Here is a 13,638-nt window from a genome sequence, read left to right as displayed (position 1 = left end):
AAAGTGTGATAATAGCGGTGGGTTGGTTTATTTACACTGACAGAAACCAACAGAATCTAATATAGAGTTAAATGCAACAGTAAGGCTATTTTTATCATCGTCAGCATGAATATTAAAGTCACCTACGATAATTACTTTATCTGTTTTAAGTACCAAAGCTGATAAAAACTCAGAGAATTCTGATAAGAATTCTGAATAAGGACCTGGTGCACGGTACACTGTAACAAATAAGATTGGCTGCAAAGTTTTCCAGGTCGGATGCGTAAGACTGAAAACGAGGCTTTCAAAGGAGGTATAATTTTATTTTTGTTTAGTATTAATAAGTAAACTTGAGTCAAAGATTGCTGCAACTCCACCTCCTCGGCCCGTGCCTCGGGCAATATGAGTAATGATATGGCTGGGTGGAGTGGCCTCATTTATGCTGACATATTCTTCATGTCTCAACCAAGTTTCAGTGAGACAGCATATATCAATATTATAATCTGATATTAAATCATTTACCAGTATTGCTTTAGATGCTAGAGATCTTATGTTTAAGAGACCACATTTAATCTTCCTGTTTTGTTGCACTGTAGTAGTTGTTACATTTACTTTTAGTAGGTTATTATGTACGACACCTCTATTAGGTTTTACCTTAAATTGTCCTTGGGCAGACACACACACCGTTAATATTGGGTATTTTATTGGGTTCGGGATTCCTATGGATGACTGCCTAGGAGAGAGCGCAGAGAAGCGTGTAAGACTGCGACTCCGCCTCCTGGTCTCAACTCCGGTTTGTCATGGATTAAGTCCACAAAGCCCTGAAATGTTTGCCGAAATGAGATTTGCACCTTCCACCTTTCTCATGTTTTACTTCTACACATTAATATCTGATTTGTAAAATATCACAGACAGAAAGGTATATCCGTCATTTAATGGTAAGCTATTGAAATTGTGATTCCATATGTGTCTCCCATCACCCAAATCCCCTGACTATTCTCTCAACTCAGTATTTACGTTCTTATATTCAAAGAAAATCACTAATATCTTTAAAAACTACAAATCCTTTTCTATCAGCTGTGCACCGTTATGGTGTAAATATAACCTATCTACCAATTGGATCAAATATAAAAGTCAGCCGAATTACTATTGATACTGCAGGGAGACGTATTTTGTGAAAAGAAATGCAAGATGTTGTTTAATTATTGCAGGCCCGGATCTACGGGGGTGCATAAGGGTGCATTGCACCATCAGTTGAGCTTTTATGCACTCTCATTTGAAAAATGAAAAGTGAAAAAAAAAGAAAAGTGAAAAATATTACATATATAATAATTATAATAATAATAATAATAACAATGATAATAATAGTAGTAAAAATAATAATAAGAAGAAGAATTGAAATAAAATAAATTGTAATTGTGTTTAAATAACATTGTCTGCTGCATTTATTTGGTCAATTTAAACGGTAAGTAACGTTATGTCAGGTGCGCGTGACCTGTTCCGCTACGCGTTCGTCATCTGCAAGGTCAGCAGTCAGTGATGGACATCAGAAAATGGTCAAAACAACCAGCCCTTATCGCCAGCAGCAACACTGCATCTACTGCAGGTAATAACAGTTCAGATCATAGGGACATTACGTTACCCGCGGCCACTGTCGTGCACTAACGCCCGACTCGCCGGCTTTGCCCGCCTCGCCCACGGAGGCGGAGCAGCCGCAGCCGTCCTCGTTGCCCCAAACACCGCCACCCCTCGGCGGTGTTTGGGGAGCAGCCCCCTCCCCACTCTGGAACCCCCTCCCCGTCTTCTTGGCATTTAGTTACCAGGGACACACTCATCAGCATCCCCTCCCCCATCAATGTTTTAGCCCCCACCCAAGCATCTCTCCCCTGTCTGTCCGCGCTGTGCTCCCTGCCGTCCTATTCATTTTCATTTGGGCTCCGCAAGCACACAAATCATCCACCAACTGTCACATGTCATCTTCCCCAAGCTGGTGTGTGTGTGTGTGTGTGTGTGTGTGTGTGTGTGTGTGTGTGTGTGTGTGTGTGTGTGTGTGTGTGTGTGTGTGTGTGTGTGTGTATCATATACAGTAAATCAAATGAGGTTTACAAAGAAGAGTGATGTGCAGCAACAGCAGCTGAATTGAATATGTGCTGTAATGGAAAACCCCCAGTAAAACTGTGTGAAGTGGCCATGATGTGATAAAGTTTGAAGACGCCTGTTTGACAGTATGCAGATCATTTAACTAATGTGTTCCTTAATGCAGTTGCAAATACCAAGGAGTAGAGCATGGCCCTGAGTTTCAAAACACAACATTTTACAAAACACAAAAACATTTAATACGCACACCATTTTTTTCAAAACACAACAACATTTCAGGAACCACAAAAATATTCACTATACACCACATTTTAGAACACAAAAAACCTCTAAGCCTATTGGCCTCTAAGAACTCAGAAAAATATTTTCTTCAAAAACACGACTTTGAGTAAAACATGATGACGTTTTTACATCAACGAAACCTTTCGGAAAACACAACGACCTTTGACAAAACACACTTCACAAAATTGGTCATAAAACACAATGAAATTTCACTAAACATTAAACATTTTAGCAAGCACAGATGCAATTTCACAAAACACAAAAACCTTTTACAAAATAATTCACAAAACACAAAATAATAAAAAGAAAAAAACTAGGGCTGTCAAACTTTTACAATTTTTATTAATCAGATTAATCACAGCTTAAAAATGTATTAATCATGATTAATCACCATTTGAACCATGTCCAAAATATGCCATTTCTTTATGTATATTGTTGTGGGAATGGAAAGATAAATGAAAGAAGGCGGATATATCCATTTAACATACAATATAAGTATGTTTATTATAACATTTCTCTGTGTGTCAAAATGAAAGACAGCCCACACACCTATCAATCATCAAACCGTGGGGTCTTAATTCATTACGTGTTGATTTCTATCAACGGGGGAGTACTTCAGGAAAGTCGACGGGGGGGTGCTAGTGGAGTACTTCGTGACCACAGAGTGTGAACGTTGTGATCAGCTGTTTTAGCGCAGTTCTCCAGTGAAGGGGGGGAGTCTCCCTCCGCAGCCGGTTGGCGTAGTTTTGGCACAATTCCGTTGTACAGACCGACGTTAACAGCAGCCCTTTCTGTGCACACGGAGACTGACTCTGTCGTCCGGTGATCTAACCGCCTTCTGGAAAAGTTTCACAAGTATGTCGGTACGCAAATGTGCTTTGTGACACAAGTGAAGGTACGCATTTCAGATTACGCAGATAACCTGCGTACCAGTTATGTGCACCCCTGTACAGCAAAAGTATTCCCCATCGGGACTTCCTGCAACAACACCACGCTGTTATCTTGATTCTGATTGGCCAGAAGAAATTATCAAAGATGTACTATTGAGAAGACGATCACTAAGTGACAAAAGTTTTCGAAACCGTTTCTGGTCTTCGGTATTTCCAGACAAGTGGCTACTGAAATCAATCTTACTAACTGCTGTCTGTGCAATTCTCGGCGCGAGTTGGCGGACTTTATTTTGCTTACTTTAACATAATTTGTCATGGTGGGGCTAAGCCATTTCTTGGTATGGGTGTAGCCTACCCCAGCCATACCCTGGCGCTGCCACTGGTGGGATGTATGGGGCGGGCCATTCTGCACATGCGTTAAATGCGTTAAATATTTTAACGCAATTCATTCAAAAAATTAATTAACGCCGTTAATGCTATGATTTTGACAGCAAAAACACATCAGCAAAAGAGAAAACACTAGGTTGGTCAAACCAAAAGAGCTCGGTACATATTGGAACAATGATTCCTGCCCCTTATGTGTTTTGACCTGCAGAGCCACCGTACAAGGAACAACTGGCCCAGCTTTGTCAAAGAACCTACAGTATATCTTAATTGTGTCATTGTCCCTGAATCCTTGGATTGCATTGACTGCAATACAACAATCACTAATGTGGTCTGTGTTTTATTTGGGTTTTCAATATATCTTATCTGATGACCAGCAGAAACAGTAGCGGGCCCCTGGAGCTGGACCCTTACTGAAATGCAGACATTACTGAGGTTACCAAGACGCCTTTGCTCTACCAACAATATATCTACACTTAGTACAGTGAAACAAATATTTTGCATAACCTTTCCAAGCATCTGTTAAGACAGTGTCACATCCAAGGGTGAAACTCATTACCATCATTGGCACCTTGTATTGATGAACCCAGTCCCCCAGTGTCCATGTTTTACAGCAGGGGTCCCCAAACTTTTTTCTCTGGGGGCCACATTATCGTTCCTGACTGTGATGAGGGGCCGGGATCGATCATGTGGGCTGTATACTAGGCCACTGCCTGTTATAGCCATAATTTCTAGCACAAAATAGTTCATCATTACAAGTGATTTGCAAAAGAAGTGAGTACTTCACATGTTTTTCAATTTGAAATACCACAGGTATTCCTTTTATTTTCTAATAACAACCATGTAAAAATAGCAAGGAAAGGTTAGAAAAACATGGTGATTGACAGTTTATGAGTGATACAATATAAATGGTAGGCCTATATTACAGTGAGATGAGAAATCATCAAGACAAGAAACTTGGTGAACAATATATCAACTAACCAACTCTTATTTGTATATTCAGGTGAGATTTTTTTTGTTCAAGGTGAAAATGCAATGAGCACCCAAACACTTTTACAGCACAATTATCATCCCTTTGAAATAGGAGATTGAGATGAGGGGCAGTGCATAAAGAGGAGAAAGAGGAGAGAGAGAGGAGAGAGAGAGGAGAGAGAGAGACAACGATGGAGAGGCAGATGCTGAGAGAAGAGATTGGGAGGAGAGACTGAGCAGTAAACCCTCGGCAGGTTAAACTAGAAGAGAGTAACAGAATGGGAAGTCAGCAATATGTGCAGTAGGTGAACTGAATTGGTACTTGTAGCCAGGGTGGAAGGAAGGATGGATGGGCAGTGATCTTTGAGGTCAGCAGTTGCAGTCCCCTCTCTTGCTGCCTGGAAACCTGGCATAAAGGGATGACATTGGACACATTCAGTAAATTACATAAATGTGCTGCCTGTTGTTCCTTGTGATGTGATTTTACAAATACAGTGTAGCATTATTCATTAAAATTCATTAATCATATTTCATCAAAAAATCATAGTTCATGTTTACAGCCATATAAAATTGTAATGGTTAAAATCAGTATATTTACCATATCAGTGTGACCTGTGTGCTTGCTTCTGGCTGGTGAGAAGTCCGATGTCTGGGTGTAGCCTAGTGGTTGCCAGTCTCAAAGTTTGATGCAAATGTTCATCTGAGAGTCTGTTCCTCGTTGGATTTTTTATTTGCTTCATGCGGGAAAACGTCTGCTCGCAGGTGTAGGTGCTGCCAAAAACGGTACACATCTTCAGAGCATTTTGTTTAATGTTTGGGTAAGTGCCCTCTGGTAGCTCAGCATAGAACTCAAGGAGGTGGTCAGGCTTGAATGCGTCTTTAAGGACATCACAATTCTGCAGCTCGGCTAGTTCAAACTGAAGAGAGGGAAGTGCGTCGTCAATGTCAGCAGCAAAGGGGTTCTGGAACAGACTTATGTCTTTGTTGTTGACATGAAGCTCGCGGAAGCGCACACTGAACTCTCGCTGCAGCATCTCCAGGGCATCTTTGCACTTCGCGACTGGGAAAGGGGCGGCTGGTTTCTCGGCGCAGTAGCTTTGGGTGGCAGGGAGATGTGTGAAGTCCAGCTTTTAAACCTGTCGCACAAGGAGCTGCAGTTTGACCTCGAATGCTTTTATGTGGGAATACATGTCGCTGATGAGATTCCCTTTGCCTTGGAGCTGTAGGTTGAGGTGGTTCAACAGTTCAGTCACATCAGTTAAAAACGCGAGGTCCCATTTCCACTCCGGGTCGGTCAGCTCCCGTACCGTTTCACCTTTAGACTGGAGGAAGGTGTTGATTTCGGGCAGCAGGTCGTAGACACGGCGCAATACTTTGCCTCGACTTAACCACCGGATTTCGGTGTAGTACAGCACATCCTGGTGAGCAGACCCCAGCTCGGAGAGAAAGGCCTGGAACTGCCTGTGTTTCAGCCCATTTTTCCGGATGTAGTTGACACAGTGCACAACCACCTTCATCACAGACGCCCACTTCAAAACTTTGCAGCACAGCGCTTGCTGGTGAATCAGGCAGTGGACTTGAATCGGTGGGGCGAGACCTCGTTCCTCGAACTCGCCGTTCAAGCGCCCTACTAGACCCCTCGTAGATCCGACCATGCTAGGCGCACCATCTGTAGTGACACTGGCAAAATTAGCCCATTGCAGACCAAGTTCGCCCATTGTTTTGCACACTTCGACAAAAAGGTCTTCTCCAGTTGTTGTGCCTTTTAGGCTTCTCAGTGATGCCAGCTCCTCTGACACTTCAAAACGTGTGTTGACTCCACGAATAAAAATCAACAGTTGTGCCGTGTCCTGTACGTCATTACTTTCATCCATGGCTAAAGCAAAACACTTGAATTCTGCGGCTCTCTCTCTCAGTTGGTCAAACACGTTTCCCCCCATCTCCTCAATTCGTCTCGTCATCGTTTGTGCTGAGAGACTCACCCCACGGAAGGCATCTGTCTTCTCGGGACACACCTCCTCGGCCACAGCCAGCATCATGGCCTTCCCGAATTCTCCGTCTGTGAACGGCTTGCCGTGGGTAGCCAGTAGGTTAGCTACTTTGTAGCTAGCTCGGACAGCAGCCAGGTTGACCTGGGATTGACGAAGGAAGGCATCCTGTTGAACAGCTAGTCCGCCTTTCAGACGCCGAACCTTATCATCTCTCGCTAGCCCGCTCAAGCTAGCATACTCTCTGTGCCGGGTTTCGTGATGGCGGCGAAGGTTGAATTCTTTAAACACGGCCACATTTTCTTTACATATAATACAAATGGCACGGTCCTTCCATGGAACAAAAAAATAATCCTTGGTCCATTGTTCTTTAAAAACCCGACACTCTGTCAATTTTCCTCACTTTACTGCACGCCATTACACTGCTGTTCAACTGTAGCATAATATTTTCTGCGCATGACTTCGATCAGCTTGTAAGGTGGCGGAAATTCGGTCATAAACATACGTCATATAAATAATACAGACACACATATTAAATTATATAAAATATAAATGGTTAATAAAAAAATATTTTAGTGTTAAAAAAACAAGATGCAAATGTAACAGATGTCAACCAGAACGTTACATAACGTTGCTTTTAAAGCGTGATAGAGGCGCTGGCGATCTGATTGACAGTTCCACTGTTTGGCTCATGGCCACTACCAGAGCCGCTCTGGCCACTACATACTGACGGCCTCGAGTTCTAATCTCAGGTGACGGAATGAACAGCGATTACCGCCCTCGTTTGGAGAGTCATGTTATTATTTCACAAAACAAGTTGGACAACTAAAATAAAATATTTTAAAAAATATCTTAGAATTTTTTTTTTTTTTTTCTCTTCTTCTTTGGGCCAGTTCAAATGGTGAGGTGCAGAGAGGTGGAGGGCCGGTCAAAGGGGCGTGGCGGGCCGTATGCGGCCCGCGGGCCGTAGTCTGGGGAACCCTGGTTTAGAGCATGGTGGTTACTTTATTCAGGCTTGTACTCTCCATGTCATTTGGTAGTAGCATGACCAGTTGTGACCACATCCGGTCTCATACATCCTGTTAGCTCTATCACAATAAAAGCATAACAGCTAACACCACATCTCCCTTTCTTAAGAAAACAGAACAGACCGTCACATTTATATACTGTGACTCAGAAAATGCAAAATCAGGTGATAAACTGAAAACTCTGCAAGAACCTCAGAACATGTCATCACACTTCTTTCTGCACAATCACATAGCTATTTACTCAAAAATAGAACATGGCACTCTTAAGGCTTCTCATGAAAAATAACAAAAACAACCACTGAGTCAGGCAATATCTTTGTGAGCATAAGTGATCTAAACATCAAAACAAAAAATTATTCAACATTCTTCCCTTTTCACATCGTCTTTTTTTTCACATTCATTTGTCTCCCCCCCCCCAGTTCACAAGTCCAGTCTGTGAGGTTTTACCACCACTCTGCCATACCTAGTGGTAGGGCCGTGTGTGTGTGTACAGACAGGTGTGTGCCCCTTGGGAGTCTGTGTTGGTGACTCGGGGCGTTCTGGAGAACCCAGTGTAGGCTCACCTGGTTGGGGTGGTGTGCTGGGTGTTGGAGTGTGAGGTGTGTGTGGTACAGTCTCTGGAAAAGGGACAAGATGGTGTCTGTTCCGCCTGATGGTGCCTGAAGGCCCATCCACTATGTAGGAACGTGGAGCTGAGTGCGACGAAACCACTGTGCCTTGAGACTTTGTATCTGTAATCCTCACTGGCTGACCTGGTGTGAGCTGACTTAGATCTCTCTCCTTTTGTTGAAATTTGCAGTGTCCTTCACCCTCCTCTCCCTTTCTTTAGCTGCCACAACAGTGCTGTCTGGAAGATCTGGGGTGAGTAGAGAGGGATGCTGGGGCACTGGAGTGCGCAGTCTCCTGCCCATGAGGAGCTGGGCAGGACTGTAGCCATTAGCAAGTGGTGTAGCTCTAGGCCAACAGAGCCAGATACGAATCCTTAGCTTTCTTTAGCAGCTGTTTCACAGTCTGAACGTGACGTTCCGCCTCCCCGTTACTCTGAGCGAACATAGGGCTACTAGTGACATGTTTGAACCCGTAGGCTACTGCAAAGTCCTTGAACTGTTGACTGGAGTACTGGGGGCCATTGTCACTAAAAAAATTCTCTGGGACCCCATGTCTAGAGAATATTGATTTGAGATGCACAATAACATCCTGAGATCGTGTGGGAGTTAGTTTGGCAATCTCTAAATACCTAGAGTAGTAGTCCACTACTACTAGGTAGTTATCATGGTTGAGTGTGAATAAATCAGAACCTACTTTTTGCCATGGTCTCTCTGGGAGCTCACTGGACATTAATGGCTCCACAGGATTGCCACGCTCTTTGATGCATGTTTTGCAATTTCTCACCAGCTCGTTTAGTTGGCCGCTCAAGCCAGGCCACCATACCGTCTCTCTGGCCCGCTCTCTGCACCTGGTCATCCCCTGATGTCCCTCGTGCAGTGCATCGAGGATAGTGTTGCGCATCGCTGTGGGAATGACAAATCTGGAGCCCATGAGCAGTAGTCCATTATGTACAGTAAGTACAGCTCTATCAGGCCAGCAAGCTTTAACTGGACCTGTGAGCTGGCCATCCTCTCTGACAGTATGACATGACCTCCGAGCAAACACTGTCTTCCTGCAGTCGCTCTCTCAGTTGTGCCATTTATGTTGAGCTGGCGGGCATGCTATTGATGATTTCATCCACATAGATGTTTGTGTCTTCCATTAAGTCGTTCTCTGTCAGTTTTGAACTTGAGTTTTGACTGACAGGTGAGCGTGAGAGTGTCGGCTGTAAACAGGGCTTTGCCAGGTGTGTGTGAGATTGTGTAACTGTACCTCATGAGTCTGAGTCAAAACCGCTGGATCCTGGGAGGAAGCTCAGTTAGTGCCTGGTGACCTAGCAGGCTGACAAGTGGCTGGTGGTCAGTTTCCATGGCAAAATGTCTCCCAATTAGGAAGTCTCTAAAACGCTCGCACCCCCATGTCAATCCTAGCGCCTCCTTCTCCACCTGGGCGTACCTCTGTTCTGTCTCTGTCATAGAGCGCGATGCGTACGCGACTGGTTTCCACTGCTCTCCTTCCTTCTGTAGGAGGACCGCACCCAGTCCGTAGGAAGAGGCATCCGCAGACAGTTTCAGCTCTGTGTTGGGGTCGTAAAGTGTCAGCACTGGAGTTGATGTGAGATCATTTTTCAGCTGGTTCAAACGCTTTCTGTTGTGCACAGCCCCAGACCCACTGATACTTCTTTGAGAGAAGGTCTCAGCGGCTTGTCCTTTTCGGCTAGACCTGGAATGTATTTTCCCAGCTGGTTTAACATTCCCAGGAAACTGCGAACCTCTCCTGTGTTGGACGGCTCTCTCATGGACATGACAGCCTTTACCTTGTTTGGGTCTGGCTGCACACCGTCAGCTGACAGAATTAGACCTAGGAACTTGACTTCACATTTGCTTAGCTCACACTTCTCCATGTTTAGTGTGACCCTGGCGTCTTGGAGCTTGTTGAGGACAGTGTGTAGTCTGATGTCGTGCTGCTGTTGATCTCTCCCCCAGATGAGGACATCATCCATGTGACATACAACCCCCTGCAGCCCGTCGATAATCATAGACATGCGCCGCTGAAAATGTTCTGGGGCTGACGCTATTCCAAAGGGCAGTCTGTTAAATTAAAAGTGCCCAAAGGGAGTTATGAACGTTGTGTACAGTGACGACTCGGGGGATAATGGAATCTGCCAAAATCCTCTGTTGGCATCTAACTTGCTGAAGATCTGGGCTCCTGCCAGAGATCCAATTGTCTGCTCAACTGAAGGCAATATGTATTTCTCTCTGCGAACTGCTTCGTTGAGGCGGGTGAGGTCGACGCAGATGCGCACTGAGCCAGTCTTTGTAGGCACCTGAACCATGCTCGAACACCAGTCGGTCGGCTCTTCAACTCTGGAGATGACCCCAATGTCCTCCATTTTTTTGAGCTCCTCTTTCAATTTGTCGAGTAAAGGGATGGGGACCCGTCTAGGTGTGGCCAGGGAATAGGGAATAGCATCTGGCCTGAGTTTAATAGTGTATGGCTGCTGCATCATACCTAAACCCTGACACAACTTTGGGAAGGACTCTTCCATCTCTGACTTGTCTATGCTGTCTACTCTGTAGACTAGTTTAAGCTTTACACTTGCTGGTCTGCTTAACAAGGCTACGTTTAAGTCATTGACAACGTAAACATCCTCCTGTATCACCTGCTCTCCTTTGCATAGTGACTCTCTGTATCTGCCTAAAACAGATAGAAGCATGCGACCTGGGCCAAATAGTGGTCTGTCAGGCTTAGCTAACTGTGTGTTGCTCTCAGCAATGGCATAGTAGGTCTGGGCTGGAATAACTGAGACATCAGCTCCTGTGTCTATCTTAAACCTGACCTTATGGTCCCTTATAGTCAAATCAGCATACCATGGGTCTAAACCTGCATCTACTGAGCCTAGGAACAAGGGAGTGTCATTGTCATCACCATAGCAACTTTCTGTTTCTACAGCATGTAGGGGTAGGGTAGATTTACATACTTTACTGTAATGACCTCTCTTTCCACATGCATGACATGTCACCTCTCTGGCTGGGCACTGTGCATTTGCATGACCAGGGGACTTTCCACATCTGTTGCATGACTGGCGATCAGATGATGGCTGTGGTTTTGTTGATGGGTGCATTGGTTGATGAGGGGACTTTTGGGTGAATGGGTTTTGTCTTCTGCCTTTTGTTACTGCATCAATGTCCATTCTACCCCCTCCTCTGAGGTCTGTTTGCTGCCTTTTAATCACTTCGGACTGTCTGGCCATATTGACTGCTTTTTCGAGCGTCAAATCCTTGTCTAACTGCATCCTCTCAGCTAGACTGGTGTCTCTCAACCCCACTACGAGCCGGTCTCTTATTAACTCGTCGCGGAGTGCTCCGTATTTGCAGTTTTCTGCTAGGGCATACAATGCAGTAATGAAAGCGTCTACAGCCTCGTTTGGTTGCTGCACTCTCTGATTGAATCTTGCCCTCTCATATATCACGTTCTTTCTAGGCACAAAGTACGTTTCAACTGTGGCTTTTACCGAAGTGTACTGCTGTCTCTGTGCGTCGGATAAATCATGACCCTGTAGGATGTCGTCTGCTTCATCCCCCATGCAGTAGATCAGCGTGTTCACCTGGTTAGCTTCTGTGCTAAGATGGAGGTTGCTGGCCAGTCTGAATCTCTCGAACCTGCGTATCCATCGCTACCAGTCCTGAGGCTTTGCAAAGTCGAATGCTTCAGGTGGTTGGATGGTGAACGTAGCGCTCGGAGCAGCGTTAGCATTAGCCTGTAGCTGGGGAGGTTGTGGAGGCTGTGCAGCCGGTGCGGCTGCAGCTCCGCCGCTGTCTAACATCCGTTAACTTTCCACAACTCTCTTTCCAACTTCAACCTAGCTCTTTACCGCTGCCCACATTCTAACACCATGTCGTGGTAAGCGTAAAGTAATACAGACGGTTTAGAGCATGGTGGTTACTTTATTAAGGCTTGTACTCTCCATGTCATTTGGTAGTAGCATGACCAGTTGTGACCACATCCGGTCTCATACATCCTGTTAGCGCTATCCCAATAAAAGCATAACAGCCAACACCACAGTCACACATGGCAAAATATAGATATTAACTGCAAATAGGTTAGCCTTGTGTGAAGTGTAACATTAAACAATCTATTTACATATAAAATACAACATTTATGACACCACTCATTCTACTTACTTCTCCTCAGTGGGGCCTGAAGCTAACTGAGGAAAGTAGCATGAGTCCGCATAAATGTGCTGGTGCCAAGAGTACCAAAATAAAATGTACTTTTCAAAATAAAAGCATCTAAAAAATAAAGTGACAAGTTTTACAAATAAAGTATGGACAAAAATGATTTTACTGAAATATAAACAAGTGAAGTTATACATTGGTTACATATAGAATTTTTTTTGCCATCGATTATTTTATCATACTGTTCTGTACAGATGAGGCTGTCATAGATTTATTTATGTGTGCCTGTGATTATTTGTATCATACTGTTCTGTACAGATGAGGCTGTCATAGATGTATTTTTATGAGACTTTGTAATCAGATGTAGCCTATGTACATGTGTGTCTGTGATTTTATACTGAATGTAAAGTAACTGGAAATGTGTGTGTGTGTGTGTGTGTGTGTGTGTGTGTGTGTGTGTGTGTGTGTGTGTGTGTGTGTGTGTGTGTGTGTGTGTGTTTTGCCATCCCGCTGGGGTCCATGACCTGACATATCACTCACGCCGTGGGGACCCATTTTCCCCGTGGGGACCGAATCCTGGTCCCCACGGGCACGAGCATTGCATTCAATAGAAAACAGCTTCCTGATATGCCTGGTGGTGTTTTTTTGGAGAGAAAAAAATTGTCCCCTGGAGGTCGACTTTCAAGACTTTTGTGTGTACTCTTGTGGTCACACACGGTATTGCGGTGTGTGAATTTGCACTGGTGGGGTCCTTAACCTGACAAAGTGTGTAAGTGCGTAAATGTGTGTAATCATATAATCTTTATATTTAATGAATATTTATTTAGTCTAAGAACTTTAATATGACCGGGCTTTTATTTTATTGTATTTGTTGTTTCTAAAAACAAAAAGGGAACCCGGTTAATGATTACACTTCCTTTCAGAGCCATTTTGGAAGAAACAGTTGATAACATTTAGGTTGACATGACTTAGACAAAAATATATATTGATCTATTAATTACGTTTTTACAATAATTTGTCAATAAATACAATAATTAAATAAATAAAAAGTCTATTTTGTACCAAAAAACGGTTCAAATGTAACTATTAAATCAAAATGCTAATGAAGAAAATAATTGTGAAGAATGCACCAGTACTACAACAACTAAAAACCATCAGAGTATCAATCTCGCTCCCAGATACTAAGAAACAATGATTGGTACATGGTGTAGCCATCCAACAAACTTTCTGGGAGACTCTGAATCGTGTTTTT

The 13,638-nt window shown here is 43.9% G+C and overlaps 1 protein-coding gene across 1 annotated transcript; it reads right to left on the bottom strand.

The window, feature by feature from the left end:
- Window positions 1-1,869: 1,869 nt before the first annotated feature.
- LOC307039103 (general transcription factor II-I repeat domain-containing protein 2-like) lies at window positions 1,870-10,649 on the bottom strand. The gene is made up of 2 exons (XM_079680902.1): window positions 5,203-10,649; window positions 1,870-5,010 (listed from the first exon to the last, which is right to left on the bottom strand). Exon 1 carries the CDS (start codon window positions 6,641-6,643, stop codon window positions 5,735-5,737), a length of 909 nt encoding a protein of 302 aa, XP_079537028.1. The 5' UTR covers window positions 6,644-10,649; the 3' UTR covers window positions 1,870-5,010; window positions 5,203-5,734.
- Between the last annotated feature and the right edge of the window lie 2,989 nt (window positions 10,650-13,638).

The sequence above is a fragment of the Notothenia rossii genome (genome assembly GCF_949606895.1).
Source record: "Notothenia rossii genome assembly, chromosome: 5".
NCBI classification, from domain to species: Eukaryota; Metazoa; Chordata; class Actinopteri; order Perciformes; family Nototheniidae; genus Notothenia; species Notothenia rossii.
The sequence above is the reverse complement of the archived record's forward strand: the minus strand, read 5'-3'. Positions and strand labels throughout refer to the sequence as shown.

Bases quoted from the DNA above. Each gene is read 5' to 3' on its own strand.
- LOC307039103 (XM_079680902.1), bottom strand. From the start codon at position 6,643: ATGATGCTGGCTGTGGCCGAGGAGGTGTGTCCCGAGAAGACAGATGCC.